The sequence below is a fragment of the Apostichopus japonicus genome, chromosome 4, assembly GCF_037975245.1.
Source record: "Apostichopus japonicus isolate 1M-3 chromosome 4, ASM3797524v1, whole genome shotgun sequence".
In the NCBI taxonomy this organism is placed as follows: Eukaryota; Metazoa; Echinodermata; class Holothuroidea; order Aspidochirotida; family Stichopodidae; genus Apostichopus; species Apostichopus japonicus.
This window is the reverse complement of record NC_092564.1, coordinates 2,496,777-2,521,856: the sequence shown is the minus strand read 5'-3', so window position 1 is coordinate 2,521,856 and position 25,080 is coordinate 2,496,777. Positions and strand designations below refer to the sequence as shown.

Below are 25,080 nucleotides of genomic sequence, written 5' to 3'. Positions count from 1 at the left end.
TGGCCAGGACTCGAACCGGAAATCTTTGAATAGAAAATCCATTGCCTTAGCTATTTGTCTACTGCGCCCTCGATATCCACCTTAAGAGATATTTTGGATTTCAGCTCTCGTCCCTTTAGTCCTAATGTTTAATTATATTCTTCTTTGTTAGTATTATAAAAAAGATATAGAAAAAAATTACGTTCTTTGTGTAAGTAACAAGTCACTCACATCCAACATAAGTTCTCCCGGTCAAGTGTAATTTTCTGACAGTCTGATGTATTGAAAACATATCCTCTTTTGATCACAGAAACGTTATATTTTGAATGTTGTGTTGCTGTGTTGTATATAGCTAACGTTATATGTCTCTGCACGTTTTAGCTTATAGGGGACTGCAGTCAGTTAAGTTGATGAACTTCATTTATTCTAAATAAATCTTTTCTTCCAAAAAAACTAAGAAAGATACTGACCTTAACCTAGTAGAAATATTTGGAGAGGACAGTTAGATAGGTATAGGCTATTACAATTAACATTTTACCTTTATATATAATAAGTAATAACCCTTTGAAGCAACGTGAATATTTTCAGAATTTTATAGATTTCTCAAGATCTATGAGTCCTACTGAAGGCGTTTGTAGTCTATAATTTAAAACAAAACATGGGAAGGAAATACTTTAGTGGAATGCAATGGCAGCCGACTACTATAAGAATACTGCAGAAGTAAGCAGGTCCTCGCTGACTGTATATCGGGGTTATTGTTATTTCCATTTTTGAAAACAATTACCACGAATTCAAATAGGTTGGTATGAATCGCCTTTTATATACCTGTCGTATGAATCCTTCCTATAACGTATTGTTTCTGTTAAACATGTAACAGTATAAGTAGATCGACCCATATATCGATGACAGTTCATTACTTGCGTGATTGTGCCAGGTATGTTATTCGAACTATTTATAAACCTACTTAAAAGATTACATTATATATCAGAGAAAATCAACAAAAAAAAACACCTGAACCCTATAACAAATAAGCTGCAAGAAAGATATACAGTTGATCAAAGATAACAATTTATTTGTTGATAAACAGAGACAAAATCGTGTCGTTTCTTTAACAGGAAAAGCCGGTAACCTATCCAAAGTCCTTGACGTTGGAGGTTGCATCGTTATATTATTAAGGTTATCCCGAAGATATGATCATATTATAGAAGAACGTATAATTAGTTCCACGATATTCTGAGATTCTCATCAATATTCAATATTAAAATCCTATCAAATCCTTACAATCAACTTGGTGGGTCAATCTTGGTTTACTTATTTCATAGACTCATAAAGGTTTCGTTATCTATATTAACAATAGAAGTCATTGTCATAATCATGTTCCTTGTTTATAAAGAAAATGAAGCATAATATTATCATTAAGGAAATTTCCGTTATAGCTTTCATAAATACTTCATAATAAAAGGTGACATGGCCGACGAACAGAGTTACCAGAGAACACAATGATTAATTCTGAGATATATTAGGATTGGTCATTGGAGGTCACGTGACGGATCAATTGCCATCCATTTCTTTTACTCGATGGCTTTGATTAGCTAAATTGCAAAAGTCTATGGTTTTAAGTTCTCTTAAAAAAGTGTTTCTGAAAAATATGTCGAGTTTCAGCACAGTGAACCGGCGCGTCGGTTCACCACCAACCCCCCCCCCCCCTCCACCTAGGGCCGAAATGGCCACCGGTTTACCGGTGCACCTCTGGTTCCAAGGCCGCCGTCGCCAAGTTGAGGGCTCAAGCGCCATTTTGCACTTCGTCGCTTGGATCAAGGCCTAGCGCCGCCGATTAGATCACAGCATCGGTAGCAATTTATGCCTTAGCCCCCCCCCCCTTCCCCACTCCGCCCCTTCCTCTCATCAATCTCCGTGAAGGTTGAAGAGAAATGAAAGTATGGAGAAGCAATGGTAAGGTGGTTGAGTAACACATTGTTAGATGAATAAACCATCGCTTAAATGCAAAATCTGTTTTCTATAGATCTTAACATATCACTCGATGTTTTCGTGTTACTCTTCTCTTGTACACTTGTAAATAAAATCGACGAATGGAAGAGGGGCAGGAGGGGAGGGGGTGGGAGGGGTGATGGTGGTGACGGCGGTAGAAGAACTAATTTTCATCTGAAACAAAATGAAACCTCAAAGGGAACATAAGAAACCAGACTCTCGCCCCTCAGAGGACTAAAGTCTGGGTTATTATGCACTTCTTAGTGGTGCATCCCTTCTTCTAACCATCCTTCCCTTCATCTTTATCCATATACCCACCCATGTGATCATGCATTGGGAAGATTAATTCAATAGGCGAAGAGCCTCCTTGGTGATCCCATACAATAAGAAAAACCAACATATTTATACCACAGATGAATGCATCCCGCATCTGTATATATACTAATCATATTCAAAACAAAAGTGTGTGACAGCAATACGCTTCCGTAGTAAAACGCTTCCGTACTGACTGCAGGCATTTTCCTTCATGAGAAAGTATCTTTAGTAAAATACTTAAAATCATTCTGTATAAAGAATTGACCAAGTCGATGAACTTAAGCAATTAAGCAGCTGGACACTGTAAAAAATCTGCTCGTAATGTGGAAAAGTTTCTTCATTATTTCGAAAATCTTTTTGTAGTTGCTAAAACTTGTTTTTAGTAGTAAAACGATCCCGTACTGACTACATGCATTTTCCTTCATGAGAAAAGTATCTTCTCGTAAAATACTTAAAATCATTCTGTAGAAACAATTGATTAAGTCGATGTACTTAAGCTGGACATTGATCAGAATCCTGGTATTCTTGGAAATCCAGTCTCCAGGCTGGAAAGTCGTCATTCTTCCAACGATAATATTCCTCCCGCCACTCTTCTAATTCTTCTTCTTCTCCTGTACTCGAATCAGGAGCAAAATCTACAAAACGTTTAAAAAAAAAGAGATACTTAATTTCATGATTGAGCATCTATTTGTGTTTGATAGCATTCCGGAATCCTTCGCATGACTTATAAAACTTAGGTAAGGTGACTGGAGCGGGTTCACGTTGAAGAAGGCTGTGGCAGTAGCAGGACATATTCCACTAACACTATGCCGTCAATTTAAAGATCTGAAAACAAAACACATCCTGAAACATTTGATGAACATGGATGGCTATATCACTTAGACAGTCGCTCCATCTCACTGTTACTAGCGACTATTTGGGTGTGTGTGTTGGGGAGGGGGTGGGTTGGGGGGGGGGAGGAGGATCGTACCTTCCGTCAGAGATGTAAAGCTCACTCCAGACGTGGTGTATCCATGTGTCGCATATCGACACTATATTTAATATTATTTATCATAGCAAACTCCACATATGCTGACTTCGTTTGTGTCTGTATATAGGTCTATGTATATTATTATCATCACAGAATCCTCAAAACATACATTCCCAGCGTACCTGTATATTTAACTAATTTTAAAACGTAGTCGTTCCAAAATGCGTTGAATTCCGCTCTCGCTCCAGGGATGGCCTCAAAGTCCGGTTTCTCTTCCAGAATATTTAAGCCAGGGACGGTAAAAGGCTCCCAAGAAAAACTTACAGGACTCCCAACATTTGGATCACTGGACGAAAGAGAAACGAAAAAATACCCCTATTTTATGTTGTTGTTCGATACAGAAAATCGCATCAACTTTAAGCCCATTTAATTATTTGTCCATATATGGTGGATTTTTTCACCATTTCATTGCCAGGAGTAAAACTGCACTCTGAAAGCTATATAGTGTGCACAGAATAACGATTACGCATTCATACATAGGAGTGTTCTGTATACGTTAATCACATAAAGATTGCATTGAGACTTGTGAATACTTGATAATACTGCCACTTTTGCTTATTAGGACCAAAAGTGTCACTCTCAGAAAAGAAAATCATTCCTTCTCCAACAAGATATTATTCAGGCCTCGAAATTAAAGTTATCGGTTTACTGGCTAAATGTCAAGAGGATTTCGCCGTTTACCAGTAGAGAAAACAAAATATACTTGTATTTTTCTATCAGAAGAGATAAATATATGATAAGTCGGTTAACAATCCTCAGTGGAATAATCGACAAACCGGTAAGATAACTGGTGTGTGTTGTGTGTGATTCTCAAAAATGCACCTGATAACTTGATTTTGCCTTGGAGGGTACACGCTAAGAACTGTTGGGCAAATTTAGTTGGGTAATAATTTTTTTGGCAAAAATTGCCCAACTCCTGAGAGTCAATTACTATGTTTGTAAGCAAAATGTTGCTTCATGCACTTAGCAAAGGGTTTGTGCCAAAAAGTTGAGCACAAAGAGTGTTGCGTGCAACAAATTCGTTTGGCCTTCATTGTTCTGCACTGCAATCGCGCCATACCGTACCTGTGCGCAGTCTCAAGCTCCGAAAAGCGAACGGTGATTTGTTGTAATACTTGCTCTATGGCCGTAATTCATCATGTCAGAGCCTGAAGTCAAATCAATTCTCACCAGATGGGGAATGGATGAGCTAATAGAGACATTTGAAGGTAGTTATTTGTAATTTCCTTCGCCAAAACCGTAAAACTATGCATGTGCGGCATACACGATTTTAACTTCCGTCCGTTGGCCTAACGCGAGGCTAGGTCGCCGTTACTATTTGTTGTAGGCATATACGTTAGCCTAGAAGTAGTAACAGTAACGTTTTAAATTTTAGCTAAGAGCAAGTAGGTATTATTAGTGTTAAGATGTAATGTGAAGTCTTATGTTATGAATATGATAATGGGCTAGGCTAGTACACAGAAACTGTGGTCACGCTCCACCGAAAGTATGCACCAAGGGCCTAGTCTTGGCCAGACATTTCGTACTCATTCTTTGTGATAGTGATGATTTGGTGAGCCTAACACCATGATTAGCCTAGGCCTAGTTACAGAGTTTTTACCAGTTGAAATGTTGCTTAGGCCTAGGTTGCAATTGAGACCTGTAATAGGCTAGCTATGCTGGATTACTGGAGGTCCAACATTGGACCAGGCCTTAGCCCAGCCTACCGCAAGTATGCTATATCACCACTCAGTTATGGTTTAGTTATTTTCCTCTAGTCTTATTGGGAAGTTGCTGCCACTGGGGGAGGGGGTGTCCCATGCATGACCACTTTGTAAAGCTCAAGCCTGTATAACATTTGACCTAGGCCGACATTGTGTGAATGAAAAGGACAATTACCCGTTCTTCGAGTTCTTTAAGGAAAATCTGTAAGTTTAAGAATAAATCATGTACTTATTTGAAAACCGTTAAGTATTGTGAGTTGCTACAGTATTTCAATTCCCAATCCGTTTTCATCCTGTATGGCCTAGTCTGTTCCTTGATTTGATGTAAACATTTCTTTATTAAACTATCTAATTAGCAGCACAAATATAGTGTTTAGATTACATTGATAAATTGGCAAAATCAGTCAAAATCCAAACCTACTATGTACAGCAGTTTCGCTGTTGTACATCTAGCCTCAAAAGCGCAGCGCACAATAGGTATAGTGTAATCAAATAGAACTTGCATATTAAACTGAGACTGCTCTGTTTCATTGTTATGAATCTGCTGTGCGGCAAATAGTAACACGTACAATACTACAATAGCTGTAGGTTGGTTACGCGCAAAGTATGTTGGCGATTGTAGGCCTATGTAGGCTAACTATATGAACCGATGCATTATGAAAGTTTGTTATTGTAGTTTGCATGACTATCATGATAATAAGATTGGTTTTTGGAAAATTATAAGAAACTATTAAAAGTAGAATTTTGAATTTTCTATCAGGAATACCTGTAGGCCTCTACGGTAGAGATTTGCCCGCACCAAGTAGATATAAAGCGCCGGGCGGGATTTTTTAATAATTGCCAGGCGGAAATTCCTAGGGCTGGGTGGAACCGCCCGACAGGGGCACATCTCTGGAAGAAAAATGGACAGCTGACAAGTTTGCTTGTTTTGATTTTTTATTCAGGAGTTGGCTTGTGCTTTGTTAGTATTTACAGGAATGGTGGTCTATGTTTTCTTTAATTTGCATTCAGTTGGTCTTTTAAAGCCACCTAGGTTACCAATTTCAAACATTGGTCAGTAGTTTTCTCAAATTGTTTTGATCACATTATTCACATAAATATGAATAGGTTTTAAAGTAATCATGTTTTCTTTCTTGTTTGTTGTTTCTTTCAGACAATGAGATCGACCTTGAATCATTCAAACTTCTTGATGAAACTTCACTGAAAGAGCTGATTCCAAAAGTTGGGCTCCGTGTCAAGTTTGCCTACAGATTGAAAAGCTATGTTAGTATTATGACCACTGTTTCTGCATACTTTACTTTACTACTTATAGTTACTATCATGTTATTAGTATGCTTCAAGTGTCTGGCTACATTACAAGAGGCAAGTGTAGAAGCTCTTCTTGGTCATTTAAAATACATCCATGGCATTCATTCCGGAACTGGAACAAAACTAGTGTGAGGGGGCCAATGGATGTGTGTGGATGGGGGGGGGGGTATTATCTACTTATAAGCCAGAGTGACACTATCTGTTGGTGCATATTGTACCCCCTGTGCTGGATTTGCCACAGGAAATATCCAAATAGACTCAAATTTTGCACCAAATGTGGGCATACTTACAAAACATCAAGTAATATTTGATAACCAGTGTCAAGTAAAAAGGGAATTATTGTAGTAAACACATTATTGCAGATATGTTTAGCTTTTTGAAGGGATTGGGATAGTTAATTGTGAAATTGGTGGTATTTCATTTTCACAGGAGGCATTTTACACTAAAAGCACCAGTGGGAGACCAGCGAGCGGATGGTTGGAAGAGCATCTTAAATACAGTAGAAAACGAGTGAAGAAATACAGCACAACTGAAGAAGCAACATCACCAGAAGGCAAGCATGATAATGATGAAGACACTGGTGAGTGTAAAACACTTGAGTAACTTAGTCAACACTGAATTGAAGGGCCCCTCACCAGTGGAGGGTAGGGGTGGGGGAATAAAGAAAGAACCTTGATAAGAAAGCATTATTGTATTGCAAACTTGGGATGTTCCATAGGTTTATGAAAGGTTTTGATCCCCTTGGGTTATAGGAGCTGTTAGGGAGTGTAGAGAATGAGAAAATTCACACGCACTAGGCAGTTGAACAATTTCTAAATGTTTTTTTTTATTCTCTTGGTAGATGGAAGGGGGTCCCAATTGGCTGGTCAATTTTTAGTGAACATGTTGATATGTAAGGAAAGATTCATTGTGCTGCAAGAATAATGTTTCACACTAACACAGTTTTTAATCCTGATGTTGATGTGAATGGGGGGGGGGGGGGAGGGGTTCAAGGTGGACTTGGGGATTTGAATCTTGGCACTCCATTAATATCTGGAAAAAGCCTGGATGGATGAGCAAATAGGAGTAACCTGGTAGTGGGGTGTTAATATAAGAAAAATTTGTGCATTGAATTTCACTACATTCAGATCACATTGCTGTCTTCAAAAAGTAGTGTTACAATAAGAAATGCTTTCCTCAACCAATAGTATCTGTCTATTTCGGTGCTAACATTAAGTTTCATCACAACTTAGTTTTATGGTTTCAATGTAAAGAGAAGCATATGCATTCATAATGGCTTATGTGTGTGTGTGTGTGTGTGTGTATGCGTGGGTATATGCATGTGTGTATGTGCTCAAGACTAGAAGCTTAGTCAGATCTCATATTTAGTTGTAGGTGGACCATAGAACCCTATTATTACCTAATTAAAACCGCTATTCATTTTTGCATTCTGATTTCAGATGATTCTGTGTCTGAGGAGGACACCCAAAAGATGAAGACGTGGCTTCAACATAATGAGCAGCCACGTGCTACTATGGAAGAGTACATGCTAAAGACAGCAAAGAGAAGACAGATACTGATCAAATCAAAAGGCTTCAAAGAAGCTCTTGTGGAGTATCCAAAGATACTACTTCCAGGCATGGTAAGTATTGAAAAGTCAGCATATTGTAAATGCTACTAGGATGAATGAGTTTGTTCATTAATTTCTACCTCTGCAGCTTATCTTTTGTGATGTTTTATGGAAGTAGCTGTTTTCTAAGTCACAGCTGTTGAGAATGGGAGGGTTCTTATGTCTCAATGACAGTGCTCTTGAATTAATTGTGCTTGGAGCATAGAAAAAATGCAACTTTAACATAACTTTTAAGAATATTGTGCTGAACAGTGATTGACTCAGAACATTCCTTGATAATAGCTGTTTGACCCATTTTGTAAGGATTGTAGATGTTTCCAACATCTTGGAGCATTGATGACCTGATACCAGGTTTGTGCTATTAATTCACAAATGGTAATGGTTGAGTTTGGAAGACAAATATATGTCTTATTGTAATACTTTACATTTTGGCTGCCCTTGCAAATTCATTCAGGCTTCATGCACATCATTACAGGGGTGGTAAATGAAGGATTAGATATAGGCCTACAGATATATGCAGTGTGACAAGCTGAAATAAGACTAACCGGTATTCTCCAAAAAGATGAATACACAGTTTTGCTGAGTCAAAGCTGAAAGATTAAATGCACCAATTCTGCAAGAAAATGCTGCAAACATATGTAGTTATGGTCTACTTTCTCCAATTTGTGATTGGAACGAATGGCAAGTTATCCTTCTGGTGAAAAACGGTTTCTCATGCCTAAATTCCTGATATGTGCTTTAACTACAATTTCTTGTTTCTCAATGCCTTTTTGCATTGTGTCTTTCTAGTAGTTTTGTGTGATTGACATTGCACTAACCTCAGCATTACGTCAGTGCAATCAGTGATTTACCAAATTATTTCCCATTCCATTCTCCAAATGCTCTCCTTTAGTGAATAGTTTTCTTTACTCTCCCATCTTAATGTATATACAGATTGAACAAGATATCCAAGTACTTCAACCAGAATCAGCAGAAAAATTGTATGAGAAGTGGCCAGCTGTCTGCAAGGTCATTTTATCATATACGGAAAAGAACTTTCCAGGATGGATGAAAGAACTTCCTTGGGACTGCACACTTTGTAAGTTGGATTAAGCATCACAAACCAGTAAAAAAGTTTTGTGTAATGTTACCAAAGGAGAAAAATTTAGACAAACAGCTTTTGACTAATAGTATGAAGTATGTGTGTGTTTGTGTGTGAAAAGAAGGATGTAATTGTCTATATTACCAATTGTAAAACCTTGGTAAATTCAAGGTTCATATGACACACACAGGAGACACACACATTGAGCAATTCCCTTAATCAACTGCCTTTGACTTATGTTTTAGCATATATTTTTCACCCCTAAAAATTTGGGCATCCCATCCCTGCAGTAAAATGGAAATGGCAACCCATGATTAAGGGCAGTGCACTCACGAGGGGTTTATGCAACTATTTATAAAACCCTGCAAGTTCGTATAACAGTCTATATGTACATTTTTATTTTCTGCGTTTTGACAGTGACAGAAGAGGAACTTGGATTTTTTGCTCTGCCATATGTATTTCAGAGTCGGCACAAGAGAAAGAAGGGCAGAGGATCTATGTCAGTTTCTGCCGGTGTAAAGGCATTCATAGACATCCGATCTGTAAGTATTGAATATTCATTCAGTTCATAGATGATGTAGGCTGGATATTTATGCAAATCTGCTGGCACCCTATGACCATGTGAAGCTACACTTGTGATATGCCACAATATGCTGTTAAACCAAGATTTATTCACAATATTTGTAGCATTATTTGTCATTACACAGTTAGTAGATATTGATACTTCAAGGTCAGCATCACAAGCTTTTTCATATCTTTGATGGTATCATCGGTCAACAGGGGATATCATGAATTTTGGTGTCACAAAATGTTTAGTATTGTCAATGTTTTTCATTACAGTGATGTCTACTCAGTTGCCAATATCAGTAAGCCATTTGTTTGATATGCGTTCATTTATGCTAATAACAAAACTTTATTATGGTTATCGTGAAATAAATTATTGGCCTACACGTTTTCCATCGTTATATCTGCCATTAGTCTGTTGTCTGTCTGTCTGTTGGTCAGCTGTGTCTCTCTTTCAGTCAGCATTTATGTGAATGATTTATACATCCTTTATCATTACAGAACGTGACAAACATCAAGTCCTTTTGTGGAGATATAGATGAAACGGTACATCCACAGCCATTTACTGTAGTTCTTTGGGACTTAAAGCAGAAGTCAATTTTTTGTGCTGATTGAGAGAAAGGCTCTACCTGCAACCTCACTGTTGAAAGCCATTGACACATGCTTCAAGATGCACTTTGTGTTCGATATTGAGTATCAGCCTGACTGTGAGGCATCATGGCAATTTCTGCAAAGCATTATTTATGAGTTGAACACAGCTATCACAAAGGAAATAAGCTCTGTGAAGGCTTTCCGTGCCTATTACAACTCAATGTAAAGTATTATACCACCAGCTGCTATACGTGTAACTGCCTGCATTGATAACCCTGTTCTACTGTGTTGGTTTGTAACTTTTCTGTTGTAAGTTCTATAATGGACTTTGTTTGCTGTAATGATTAAGTTCGCTTTTCATGAATATTATGTGTTAGTTTATCACTTTCATTCAACATGACTTGACTAGTTTGATGGTTAAGATTGAATTGTTTACCTGAATATTATTATTAATATAGCAGTTGATTATGATTGAATAGCTTGATTGTGATATTATGTATCATTGTTTATGACTGATTGGTTTGGTTACCATTGCCATGTTGGTACTGATTTATTATGTAAGCTACATGACTGACTAGTTTGACATCACAAATAGTATGATAGTTAATTACAATTAATTAGCTTGATCGACAGTCAGCATAAAGATATTTCATGGGTTATACATTGTAAGTTTGATCAACATAACATGTAATTACTATATAATGATTTATTAGTTCAACTACATGAATGATTCAAGTCTCTGACCATCAGGAATATGGTGGGTTTTGTTGGTCAACATTGTTGTTTAATTGATTGGTTTCTTAATTAGTATCGTGTGAAATCATATTGTTGTTGGGTTTTTTGAAGTCCTCAGATAGAGTGGTATTGATAAACCTGTTATTTTGATGAATTCTTTATTTAGGCATAGATACTTAATATGAGGTATGAAGTATATCATAAGTTGACATCAGCAGAGGCTATAAAAACTTAGGTACTCTGCCTGCACATGCAGGGATTGCAAAGTCAAGAAGCATTTGGATATATATAGTTCAATTTCAAAAGCCCTCCATGTATTGTGTTCCAGGCCCTGAGATTTTCCTGACCTAGCATTGCAATGAAAACTTAATTGTTAGATATGTTTGTTAAAACTGTCACTTAACATCTACCACCTCCTGAAAAACAAACAGTTATAATAATAACAACAACAACGATATAAGGGTTTATATTAGATTTTTCAATTAAATAGAGTAGTGAAAGGGATGACCCCACTATGAAAAGGAATTTCATTAACATCATCAAACTCTTGCCATGTTAGTCAAAGATTTCAGGCCTGGTTTACTTGCAAACTCTACAAAATTTACAGGCTACATTTTACAGTGAATGATAACAATTTTTAATTTTTTGGTATCACATTTTTGCTTGTTCAATTTAAACCCAAGTGATAAATTCTTTTGGGGAATGTTTATGTATTCATATTATATATGTGCAGATACACTTAAAACTTATATCACAAGATAGAAAACAAAAGAATAAGTAACTGCAAGAGAAATTGTATAAATTGCAAAATGTTGCTTAAGAGAAAGTGAAAAATAAAGCAGTTTGCGAATCAGAAACTTACTTTGGTCCATTCTGTGATTTGATTTGCATGTTTGTAATTGCTGTATAATCTAAAAATCAACTGTAGCAAAAAGTGACCAACATTGGAGAATATAATAGTGCTAGAAATTGGGGAAACATAGCACGTAAGAATTATTAGCACTTTTTGCTGAACTGTGTTTAGCACAGGTTTTTCCTAAACTTTTTGGTAAAAATTTTCATAAATATTGGGTAAATGTGACATTGCCCATAGTTTAGCAACTCAAGTTTTGCCCAATTTTTAAGAAAAATGTTACCCAAAAGTTTAGGAAAAACCTGTGCTAAACACAGTTAAGCAAAAAATGCTAAAAAAGTTTCACGTGCTATGTTTCCCCAATTTCTAGTAATTATATTCTTCAATGTTGGGCAATTTTTGCTACATCGTTCTTAGCGTGTATATAAGCACTTGTATATTTTTAGCAGCTGGTCAAAATTCTAGCCTTGTATTTGTAACATTCCCAACCAGTCAAATTCTCATTTTTGTTATTAATTGAGTATATTCCAGTTAAGTTAGAGTTTTATCATATATACATATCACTGCTACGCAATCAAAAATTTGTATTTGAGAATACATTTGAGAAACTAATTTATACCTATATGTAATTAATATATATATATTGAACATTTAATTTGTACTTATATATATGTATATGTATTTATACACATATATATATATATATTTTTTTTTTCTTTTCTTTTCTTTCTTCAGGGAGTCTTCCACATTGTTAAGCTTTTAAGCTTTATGGAAGACTTCCCTCCACTTTGTACTTTTGTGGCAAAACAAATAAATAAATAAATAAATAAACATGTGACAACAGTTGCTATGACGTAAGTCATAACGAAGTCTTTCGTTTATACACAAATAATGTAACACTGTACATATACGAGAGGACGACACACTTACCCGGTTTTGGCAAAATTGGTATAATATCGCAACAATTCGAGTGAGAAGTCCTTTTCCTTTGGCGTGAAAGTTTTTTCCAGTCTTGGGTTCATGAAGTATGCAAAGACATAAGGTAAATCGTTATCGTGACCAACACCATACCAAGTTGGGAATTGGATAGTACCGACGCTTAAAAAGTTAAAGTAGTACCGGTAGACAGTTTTGCCGCTCAAAGCATATGCTCGCGCAATATGTTCGGTAGGGCAGTGGAAACCTTCGTCGGTTAAAAGTTCAATGTATTTATAAAAATAATTTGTACTTGGATCGTCAACGTCTTCCCAATCGACATACTGTTGCGCAATCGAGCTAACTATGACGTCATTGGTATATGTATACGTGAAGCGCGCTATTTTCCTTAGGAAGGTCTCGTAGTCAGAATAAGGATTTACTCTAAGAATCTGTCCTGGATAGGCTCGCATAGTTATCAAAGACCCATCGTCTTTAGTATTCCCCGTCAAGATATCGCACATTTTAAATTTTTTCTGCTCTAGGAGGTATCTTGGATCGTCTGTGATGAATTCTCCGTCGATAGTTGGTACCAGCGGTATCACGTTGGTAGTTGTTGCCATAGCCTGTATGAAGTTTAAAACATTACATCGTTTAGGTGTCACCCAAGTATGCCAATCCCACTTCTGACACCATTCTTTGATAACGCAAAATCCTTCAAAATCTCATTGAGTACATTTCCGATTTATTTTTCCTTACTTTCGGTAAGAACAATGAACTTGAACAAAAGGGGGGGGGGGGAGAAATACTAACAGAGTGCTACACGATAAAACTTTTCAAGTATTCAACAAAAGTGATATACATTTAAAGGAACCACGGAACAGGCATATTTTTTGATCCACTGCTTGAGCAATGGTTCACATCAACTGGAGATAAAATATGACTTGGTGTTATGCAGTTGAACTAAGTGTCGGGAATTCAGATACATAAATCCATTAACGTGTAATTGAATGTGCAATTGATTTGGTAATTAAGTAAAGTTGCTGCAAGTCTTAAACTTAAAAGGATCAATATCTTAAACTAGAACTACTTTTAGTACCTGTGATTCGCTATAATGTGATTGAATATATACATATTACCTTTCCCTCTAATCAAATCCTCAATATTATTTTTAACCATTTCTCTTCCAATCTTACTCCCCAATTATTATGCTCCCAACGTTAACTAATGTGTCAGACAAGTGTAAATTAATAATAGGTACCGCATTCGCTGCAGCGATTAATCTTTGTTCGTCCAACTGACGTAAACAGTCTCGCAACTCTCCACCATTGGTGGCGTCCCCGCAGCCTGCGAGCCGCCCTACCAGGAAAGCATCACGCCTTGCTTTCTGGGTGTCCTGCTCGAGCCCCCATGGGCCATCATATTGCCACTCTATATAAGAAAGCAATATACATATCGTTAGAAATGTTGTCAACCATTCCTTTAGGTACAGGCAGACTAGGCACATACGGCATATAAGGAGAAATATTGCTGAATATTGCTGCCTGTATATATAAGTTATGTGGTAAATATATCGATGCCTTCATGTGTATGAAATTGGTGTTTAGAGTTTAATACCCATCTCCATACCAGCTGACGTTTCAAAGAGTTCTATGATACGCCTTAACTTCTATCTTAATATTGTGTAGTCAAGTTATGCCTCATGGTTTGTGCTATTTGAAATCGCATCCAGTAAAACCAACCGCCCGCCCGTCGTACCATTAGCCCGATCCCCTACCTTCAGTGCTATGACCTATTTCGGATACTGATTTATTGTGGGAACAACCACCATTTGTATTGTGGGTAGAGGGGGTGGGGTTAAGGTGTTATGCAGTCCGGGAGATGAGTCTTAGAGAAAGGTTTGGTAAATTGGAGGGTGCTTAGACGCAAAAATGGTGCGATTAATTTGCAACATTTGAAACAATGTTGAATAATTTCCAAGTGTTTTAATTGTACCGCATAATAGTTAATATAGTATCTACTGTATACTAGTCTTTTGTCTGTCAGTGGGGTGGGGTGGTGGGGTGGCGGGAATGAGTCTAATTTTATAGCCCCTCCCCCCTCAGATATAAAGTTTGTTGCGTCCCTGTTGATTTGTTACCATTAGAATAGCGCGATGAAAATAGTCCCAACTTTGTTCCGCGATGAGATGGAAGCCTACACTCGCCCCTCCTGCACTGTATCCGTTTATTGTGATGTTATTAGGGTCTCCTCCAAAAGCTTCATAGGAACAAATTATTCAAAGCAACTTGATAAGTCTGAACGATACAGTATTTCATTAACCTTTAATAGATTGAAACAATCAGTAAAAACTCATTTATTTCAATCTAAAAGTTGTCCATTAGTGCATTAGTGCAATTTGAATAATGAATGACAATTGGCGATATCGTATGTTTCATATGCAGATTTTTTTTCATATCATATCATATCATATTATTTAAAGTGTATGTTAAGACGTCAAACACAATGATCGACAAACAGTCGGCAGGAAAAGTTTACCATCTCCAGAGGCAAAAGCAATAAAGTAAACATGTGTGTATCAGTGTGAAAACAAGAAGAACATGACAAGAAGAATGCTAATCTAACTTAAACCAAAATATACGCAGTTTAGAAATAAGATGAGCCAATGACGTTTGATTGCTATACCCTTTATCGTTCGATTTGTTTGCGTTTTTACGACATTGATTACTGTTACTTACCATGTATGTTCTCTTTAATCCATTTTAAGGATAAATTTTGATCCCAGAGACCATAATTGCCAGGCATCTCCGGATCTCCTGCACACAAAAAACGGAAAAAAGATCACAAGATATTTTTCCCCATCCCCATGCTCTCGATGTGCAACCATTCTCGACTCGCCTATCGCTGCCGTTTTTTGTTATGAAGGTAACAATGAATAATTAATTCGAATCAGTGTGCAAGAAGTATTAGTCGAAGAAACATTTAATTAACAAACCCAATGTGATTTTGTTTATTATTTCTTTGATCAATATCTCATGCCTTTTCATGAAGCTCTTTGTACCCTCGGAATCAGAATCTATAGCGATCAAAGAGAACCAGTGACGTAGGAAGGTACTTTTGAGTGGGGGGGGGGGGCTGAAGACTGAAGGCCGGCCTGGGGGAGGGGTCTAAGGGGAGGGGGTGTCCCCCTCCCGTTTGGAATTTTTTTGCATTCCAGGTTGCCTCAGATGCAAGTTGGTGCAATATAGCACACTTCAACCCACCCACTCCATTTTGTATATAATTTTGCATTTTCACCTTGCCTTAGATGCAATTTGGTGCTCCAAATGAGATTTTTTCTCTTTTGGAAATAAAAAAGGTTTTTTTTTTGCGAAGCGGGGGGGGGGGGCGGAATGATACTTCCGCCCCTCCATATTTTTCACTGGGGGGGAGGCTGGCGCCCCCAGCCCCCGGTTCCTACGCCCTTGAAGAGAACTTACGCAGTTCCATATTAAAGATCAAAATGAGTCCATACCAGTAGCCAAGAAACCGAAGGCATTTAACCGGTAGTTCATGGCGACGATTACCACATCGCTCATCGCTACGATCGGCCGACCGTCGTAACCGGGACCGATACTGGATCCCTGTGTAAAACCGCCACCGTGGATTCGGACAAACACCGGGTAACCGGATCCCTGTTAAAAGTAAAAACAATTATGAAACAAATATCTTTCGTGAAGGATGCCATTGAACGAATTCGTAAAAGTGATTGAATGAGCAAATAATAGTTTGGTTAAAAGTGAGTTCGAAACGAGCACCACAATGATCTATTATAGCCGAAGTATATACAGCCCTAGGTTTGTAGTGTATATAGTTTGTGCTCTGTTAAAAGGTATGGCCGCATGGCTCTATACTCAATGGTAAGGTGTGTATATATATATAAGAGGCTTGCTATACTCAATCTCAGATGTGGTCATACAGATATCTGGAAAACCGAAAAACAACAACAATAAATTAACGTAATTATACACTAAAACTATGAAATACAAAAACAAAACCTCATTATGTATTCCATCTGGACGGTTTAAGAGAAGTCTGTTCTTGTATTATTCTGTAGTACATAATCACATGCACAACTATGACGAGGTACTTTTCGGCCAATTTAGCCCATATCTGCAGGCGAATGGGCCAATTTTTTTGGGGGAAACGGTATATCGTTATGGCTGCTTTAATGATTATTTACTACACAGTATAGTATCAAAAATCGTTTGCAGAGCTATAATGGAATTCATAATTAGGCTTTTAACACTTCATAAACAAGAAATAATGCCGCGTTACCTGTACGTTAGGAGAAAAAATATTAAGATGTAAACAATCTTCACTTTGTCCATCCGTTCTGTTATCAATCACTATCTGCCAGCATATAGGCCGGAAGTAGGTGGCGTTGTACACTTCCGTCCAAGGGTCCATTGGTTCGGGCTTGGCGAATCTCAAATCCCCAACCGGTGGCTTGGCGTAGGGTATCCCTCTGAATATGTCTACCGTAGTATCAACCGTTACTTTCGAGTCTGAATATTGATACGGCGTTCTTTCACCCATGATGTCACCCATAGGTGTAGTAACCGTGATTGGCGATAGTGATGCGGATTGATGTACATACACCAAGAAAATTAACACGCTTAACTTGAATATGTGCTCCATTTTAAAACTGTTTTTATTACAATAACACTAAAACGTCGTAACTGTACGTAGTGTTTGTAGTAATTGCTAAACACAAGTGTTCCAGCGTTAATCACTCCTACAGATTACAGAAATAATCTAATTGTTTAAAGAATGTAGTCTTAATCCTACCCTAGCTGGTTAACATGATAAGCAATAGACTTTGTACGTCAATGAAGAAACAAATGATGCATTAAATACGGTAGCCTTTATCCTGGTCAAGAACAAATATATTTACCCTAACCACGATTTGTTTGTGAGTTGTCAAATACCGCTAAGTAATTCCCGGTGTATGAATATATACAATGATCATTATATACCGGTCTATCATGTACGGCTACAACTGTGTATACTTTGAACAGTACCTTAATTCAGAAAGATGTTTGAGTTGATTTTGGTCAATTTCTTTTTCAGTGTCGAATGCATTCGTTAATTACAAGCTAATTAAAGTATTAATTAATGTCCATTTGGTGAAGACAATTTACGAAATTATCTTATGTCGGATCAATTACAGTCTTCGTTCGGGAAATACTCAGTAAAGTTGGCAAAATAAGCAGAAATTTTCAACACATACTGGCAAAGGTGCTTGAAATTATGTAATTAAACCCAACAATATTACATTTCACTGAGATTTAGCCACAGTCTATGCGAATTCAATCAAACATCGAGAGTTTCCAATCGGCGTTTCACCACAAAGTAGATGATGATTAGGCTCAATAATAACATTTTTTTAGACCCGATTTATATTCGTAAAGTATAGAATGTTTGCTATATTTATATCAATAACGAGATTGTGGTAAAGGTCTAAGCTTTGCTATATTGATATCTGTGTTATAACAAATTGACAGACTTTCTCTAGGTTGCGAGTTATTGTTGTGGCATTAATGCTACCGTATATCACAAATTCCTACTGAGTTATGTTTCGTTACTGAGTCATGGTGACTCGAGTTATGTTTCGTTACTGAGTCATGGTGACTCGAGTTATGTTTCGTTACTGAGTCATGGTGACTCGAGTTATGTTTAGTTAATGAGTCATGGTGACTCGAGTTATGTTTCGTTACTGAGTCATAATGACTCGAGTTATGTTTCGTTACTGAGTCATGGTGACTCGAGTTATGTTTCGTTACTGAGTCATGGTGACTCGAGTTATGTTTCGTTACTGAGTCATGGTGACTCGAGTTATGTTCGTTACTGAGTTATGGTGATTGGAGTAATGTTTAGTTCCTGAGTTATGGTGACTCGAGTTATGTTTCATTAAGGAGTCATGGTGACTCGAGTTATGTTTCGTAACTGAGTCATGGTGACTCGAGTTTTGTAACTGAGTCATGGTGACTTGAGTCAATGTTTGTTACTGAGTTATGGTGACTCGATCAATCACAGTGCATGATTTCAGTGTACTCAATGCAAGCATATATAGTAGATTGCTTTTACAATAATTATATGATCTCATATATTATGTATAACCAAAAAATTCTGATAACTACTATAATTCATTTGTATTCATGAGAAAAACTTATGTCATAAAGTGGTAAACAAACACACAATTTTAACTTTTTTTTGGACACCAATATTACCGTTAATATTATAGTTAGACGGCCTTATACCATAGGAACTTTATAATTCCTGTAAAAGTGCTGCGAATATTAAGAAGGAAATATAACAGCTATTCAGTAAAGTACAACCATTCTGGGATATAATGGACGTATTAATTAGTTGTTCTTACTCTGAAACACAGGACACATATAAAACATATTAGAACCTTATATTATAAAAGCTAATGGAATTAATTTCACTGGTTCTTGCAGATCTATAGGAAAGTCGAAAATTGTAATCGTTTTATATCTATCGATCCATCCATATCATTACATCGTTTTCGATTTTTTAACATTTATCTTTACATATTTCAATAACATTTCCTTTTGCCGGTCTGTCTAAGTACTACATTGATCAGAATCCTGGTATTCTTGGAAATACACTCTCCAGGCTGGAAGGTCGTCATTTTTCCAACGATTAAATTCTTCTCGCCACTGGTGTTCAACTTCGCTTAAATCAGCTGTTGGATAAAAATTAATTCAATGTAATTTAAATTATCTTCCTTTTTTCATATTTTCTACATTACAATATCTCATTATTATACATATATTCATCATATTTTAAGTAATGTTGATTAAAATATGAAGAAGGTTACGAAAATTTAAAAAAAAAACACACACAGCCATGTATCACATTCAGACCGAGAGCCCGATTGTTTTTTAACATTGTTCAAATCCATGTACCCTATCCTTAAAAGTAATCGGGAACAATAGAATTCTTCAGAGGACTTGGTGATTCTTTTCAAATGACTTCTGAGGACTTGGAATTCATTTGTTCAAGTCCTCAGTCAGAAATATAAAACGAGTACACATACACACATATACCCATACAAACAAACACATAAGATACCAGAGACATTTACAGTGGTTAGAAAAATTGACTAAAGCACAGCTGCAGACCCAAGGTTTTTAAGACTATCTTTAGGATTCATTTCCAAACATAATCGATCAAAAAGGGGTGGGGGAGGGCGGGGGGGGGGGGAATTGGGAAGTCCCCGAGGAGAGAGAGAGAGTCAGGTGTCATGGTGTCAATAAGGGGCCTGGGGAAAAGGGTAGAGAATAGTGTTTTCTCATTTTAATAATACATACTTGAGGGAAAAGTGTGGCTGGTAACATTAATAAATTGCCCACGTGGCCTAATGCCTGATTCTCGGCGTATAACTGCGAGTTGGGCAGGTGGGAATCAAGCTTTCTGTTAGTTTTCTTTACTGACAAAGCATCTTTTGTTTCACTACAAATACATTGTCATTATAACCGGAAAGATTCAAAGTATCACAGAGAGAGCTTTTGAAGTGATTCAAGTAAATTTTATACCTGAATATGTAACTAGTTTCACAACGTAGTCGTTCCAGAATGCGTTGAATTCAGCTCTCGCTCCTGGGATGGCCTCAAAGTCTGGTTTCTCGTCAAGAATATTTAAGCCAGGGACGGTAAAAGGCTCCCAAGAGAAACTTACAGGACTCCCAACATTTGGATCACTGACAAAACAAAAGAATACATAAGGATTTGATTTAATGTATAGTGTAAATTTGAACCACCTTTCAATGTACAATGTATATATGTGAAAGTACAATGTTAGACTTTTCATGTTACTGTATAATTTGAGCAGGAAAGCCCAACATAACCCGTCCAACGTTCCAAATTGACACCCATTCTCAAACCTGCAGTCATGTTCCATCTTATCTGTGGACATATCATGCGACGAGTTTTGCAGTTTTCGAGATAATAAATATATTTCATAAATATAATTCATTTATAGGAAACGCTGTTGTAAGTGAACGAGATATGAGGGAATGCGTTCTTTTGTTGGTTGAAGTACATTTTTTTTTTATTCGGATATAGGCCTTTAAACTTATGCCTAACTGCGATAAATGATAGTGTTACCAAGCAAAGATCTGTTACGAGTTATGAAGTGACCAAAACTCTCACATTGCCCTTGTATATAAACATTGCAAAAATATAATACCGGGATAATTAGGCTATCAACATACCCGGTTTTGGCAAAATTGGTGTAGTACCGAATCAAATCGAGAGAGAAGTCCTTTTCCTGTAGTGTGAAAGTGGCTTGCATCCTTGGATTCATGAAGTATGCAAACACATACGGCAAATCATTAGTATGACCAACTCCATACCACGTTGGAACCTGGACTGTACCAGGCCTTAAGAAGGTAAAGTAATACCGATACACACTGTTACCGCTCATAGCATATGCTCGTGCAGTGTGCTCACTGGTGCAGTGGAAGGCTTCATCAGTAATCAATTCGATGTACTTGTAAAAATAATTCGTTTCCGGATCGTCGAAGTCCTCCCAGTCTACGTATTGTTGCGCAATCGAGTTCACTATGACGTCATTGGTATATGTGTAGGTGAAACGAGCTACTCTATCCAGGAAGGTCTCAAAATCGGAAGTGGGTTGCGGTCGAGGTAATTGACCAGGATAAGCTCTCATGGCAACTAATGAACCGTCGTCTTTAGTATTTCCTAGCATTACGTCACACATTTTGAATTTCTTCTGCTCTAGGAGGTGTCTTGGATCGTCTGTGATGAATTCTCCGTCGATAGTTGGTACCAGCGGTATCACGTTAGTGGTTGTAGCAAGAGCCTGCAATAAGGGAATGTAGATCTGATATGACAATCTGTACGTTGCCCATCGTACCAAGAATAAGGAATTGCACATCCCGGCTTGAACACTCGTATTCAGTAGGCCTACTATTCATGTTCCGTTTTAACTGATTGTAAACTAAACTTTTTTGGAAGAATCGAAGATCGACGATCGCCCATTTTACATGTGTTAAAGTATTATCTTATAAAGGGACCTTAAAGCGAAATAAAACAAAAAAACAAAACTACAAAAACAAAACATTGCCTATGTTATCGAAAATCATGGAGATATACTGCGCTGTGTGAACAACTGTAATCCACGGCAATATCAAAGCATATATCTATATATGAAATTTAAGTAAGTATATTGATTGCACATCTCCATAGTTCCAACGTACTCATTGGGTTAGTGTCAATTCTTATTCATAAACGGTTACATTGGTAATCATAGAAGAAATTATTTTCATTCTCCGATTTGATCAGTTTCTAAATATCAAAATTGGTTCTTTAATATAACACTTCCATGTTCAAAATTTATCGTTTGTCTTGTCCCACGATAGAATTCAAGATTATATTTACCGCATTCGCTGCAGCGATTAATCTTTCTTCGTCAACCTGACGTAAACAGTCTCGCAACTCTCCACCATTGGTGGCGTCCCCGCAGCCTGCGAGTCGCCCTACCAGGAAAGCATCGCTTCTAGCTTTCTGGGTGTCCTGCTCAAGCCCCCATGGGGCCATCATGTTACCACTCTGTAAATATGTCATACATGTTAACATGAAAAGAAATATAGTCCAATAAAATTAAAACACCTTATTGGAAGTTGTAAACTTTTAGGGTGTGAAGTGGTTATATATAAAAAGTCTTCAACTGTATCTAATTCTTGACTGATTTTCATCCCCCTCACCCCTACCCAACCCCCACCCTACCCCACAAACACACTGAGTTCCTCTTTCTCCCCGATCATTTTATTACAAATGTACGTATATTATTTAAAAAATCTTAGATTAACGAGAAGACAAATGTTGTGTTCTATAAAACCTGTGTCTAATGAACAGATGAAAAACTCATCTTACCATCGGAATAGCGCGATGAAAATAGTCCCAGCTCTGTTCCGCGATGAGATGAAAGCCTACACTCGCCCCTCCTGCACTGTATCCGTTTATTGTGATGTTATTTGGATCTCCTCCAAAAGCTGCAGTGAAATGATTTATTTTTTACAGCAATAGTTTGAAACTGAGCAGTTTCGTCAAAATGACGTTCCACTAAAATATCCATAACGTTCCACCGTGCACCTAACATCAGTTCCTTTTAAACCATATCCTGTTTTGTTTTCCTTCTCCCTTTTACGATTTACAATTAAAGGGAATTAATTATTTAAATACAAAGGTCGGTTTAACCTATTTCTGTAACACGTCATCGTAAATCAAAGGAGGCAATTACAACATCTTTCATCATATTAGTAATAAGATGAGTCCGTCATTGTTTCCTATATACTATACTTTATGATATACGCTCTGTTTCCCTATAACTAAAGAAATAACGCCGTTACTGTTACTTACCATGTATGTTCTCTTTGATCCATTTTAAGGATAAATTTTGATCCCAGAGACCATAATTGCCAGGCATCTCTGGATCTCCTGTAAATGGAGGACAATAAAAGAGAACAAAATATCACAAAATGCATCGACCGAAGAAGAGGATCCTTGTTTATTCACTATAATGAGGGAGGCGGATCCTGAGATGGTACAAGAGAGATTGTTTGCCAAGCACCTCAAGAACATTTAAAATATGCCAGTATAATTTCATTTCAAAATTAACTTATCAAATCAGTGCAGAATCCTGTTCTCCACCCTCGCTCTCGCCCTCCCCTCTCCCTTAACATCCTCTCCCTTCCCCTCCCCCTCTCCATCTCCACATATGCCTAGACGAGTTACTGTGTATGGAAATATGCCCCATAGTTTGGAAAAGGGATAGGAATTCATCTTTAGGTTGATTACATGCACATCAATGTCTGCTACAGTAGATCAATAACGAAATTGTTTCAGATCGTACCGGTACCATTTTATACAGGTAAACTAAGTAACCGGTAACAGAGCCCCGTAACAATCATAATGATTCCTTCATCTAAATTATAAATGTTCAAAGTTAGTTTATACCAGTAGCTAGGAACCCGAAGGCATTTAACCGGTAGTTCATAGTGACGACAACCATGTCACTCATCGCTACGATAGGTCGCCCGTCGTAACTGGCCCCTATGCCTGATCCCTGAATGAAACCGCCACCGTGGATTCGGACGAATACCGGATAGCCGGACTCCTATAGGAAAGGAATACTCAAAGAAGTGTGAACAAATTCAAATGGGTTGATCTATTATAAGCTCTTTTACATATTGTTATTGTATTGTTTTAGGCAGAATAACACTTGTTGATTTAAACGGATGTCCTTGATGAGGTGACTGGGGATTAGAGGGGGGGGGGGGCTTAAAGATAAAGTTGGGCACGCTTAATCCATTATCTATTCATGTTTCTTACATATTTTCAATACAAAGAAATGGCTACGAGCGGTATAAACAGTATCTACATATATATAAATGTAATAGCATATTGCTTTAGTAAATTACAAAGAGTTACCTGTACATTAGGAGAATAAATATTAAGATGTAAACAATCTTCACTTTGTCCATCCGTACTGTTATCAATCACTATTTGCCAGCAAATAGGCCGGAAGTAGGTGGCGTTGTACACTTCCGTCCAAGGGTCCATTGGTTCGGGCTTGGCGAATCTCAAGTCCCCAACCGGTGGCTTGGCGTAGGGTATCCCTCTGAATATGTCTACTGTGGTATTAACCGTTACTTTCGAGTCTGAATATTGATACGGCGTTCTTTCACCCATGACGTCACCCATAGGTGTGGTAACCGTGATCTGCGAAAGTGATGAGGACTGATGTACATACACCAAGAAAAGTAACACGCTTAACTTGAATATGTGCTCCATTTTCGGAATACAGCAAAATATGTTTAGCAGTCTCTGACAACGTTTTTCTTTAATTTGTAACGTATAGTTCAGATGGTTAGTGGTTAGTAACAGATGGTAAGCACAAGGTATACAGCCTTAATCACCCTATTATCTCTTGCCGAAACAATCTAATTTAAGAGAAAAAAATTATCGTATCGATAAAATCAAAGTTAATTCCCTATTAACACGTTCAAATGATAGACTTTGTACGCAATCGCGATAAGAAGTACAGTTTAAATATATAGTCTGTTTGTACTGTGAATTTAACTCCTGATAAATATTGCAATCACAGCGGGGTTATCCATATTTACAAATAAGGACTTGTAAACTGACAGCCACATTTATACCAAAAGAAAAACAAATGGAGTGTTAGTCACGTTATGATAACGTAGACCCCCATGTTATTCTTCATGCCATACGAAAGTTAATTCGTTTAAAAATGTACAGATATATTATAAAATAGTTAATCCTCGAAAATATTCCTTTTCTGATCACAAATCAA

General features: G+C 37.3%; 3 protein-coding genes across 3 annotated transcripts; 1 reads left to right on the top strand and 2 right to left on the bottom strand.

Moving 5' to 3' along the window:
* Positions 1 to 958: 958 nt before the first annotated feature.
* Positions 959 to 17,262, bottom strand: LOC139967097 (acetylcholinesterase-like). The gene is made up of 7 exons (XM_071970817.1): positions 16,990 to 17,262; positions 16,187 to 16,346; positions 15,411 to 15,488; positions 13,934 to 14,103; positions 12,688 to 13,298; positions 3,436 to 3,599; positions 959 to 2,918 (listed from the first exon to the last, which is right to left on the bottom strand). Exons 1-7 carry the CDS (start codon positions 17,260 to 17,262, stop codon positions 2,776 to 2,778), a joined length of 1,599 nt encoding a protein of 532 aa, XP_071826918.1. The 3' UTR covers positions 959 to 2,775.
* On the top strand, positions 4,167 to 12,597 carry LOC139966126 (uncharacterized). The gene is made up of 7 exons (XM_071968845.1): positions 4,167 to 4,521; positions 6,170 to 6,279; positions 6,754 to 6,904; positions 7,764 to 7,945; positions 8,867 to 9,011; positions 9,432 to 9,556; positions 10,080 to 12,597. The coding sequence occupies exons 1-7, from the start codon at positions 4,452 to 4,454 to the stop codon at positions 10,191 to 10,193; spliced, it is 897 nt and encodes a 298-aa protein (XP_071824946.1). The 5' UTR covers positions 4,167 to 4,451; the 3' UTR covers positions 10,194 to 12,597.
* Positions 17,263 to 18,894: 1,632 nt separating the features above from the next.
* LOC139966121 (acetylcholinesterase-like) lies at positions 18,895 to 24,694 on the bottom strand. The gene is made up of 8 exons (XM_071968836.1): positions 24,195 to 24,694; positions 23,721 to 23,880; positions 23,124 to 23,201; positions 22,638 to 22,756; positions 22,143 to 22,313; positions 20,954 to 21,564; positions 20,277 to 20,440; positions 18,895 to 19,423 (listed from the first exon to the last, which is right to left on the bottom strand). The coding sequence occupies exons 1-8, from the start codon at positions 24,555 to 24,557 to the stop codon at positions 19,302 to 19,304; spliced, it is 1,788 nt and encodes a 595-aa protein (XP_071824937.1). The 5' UTR covers positions 24,558 to 24,694; the 3' UTR covers positions 18,895 to 19,301.
* Positions 24,695 to 25,080: the final 386 nt, after the last annotated feature.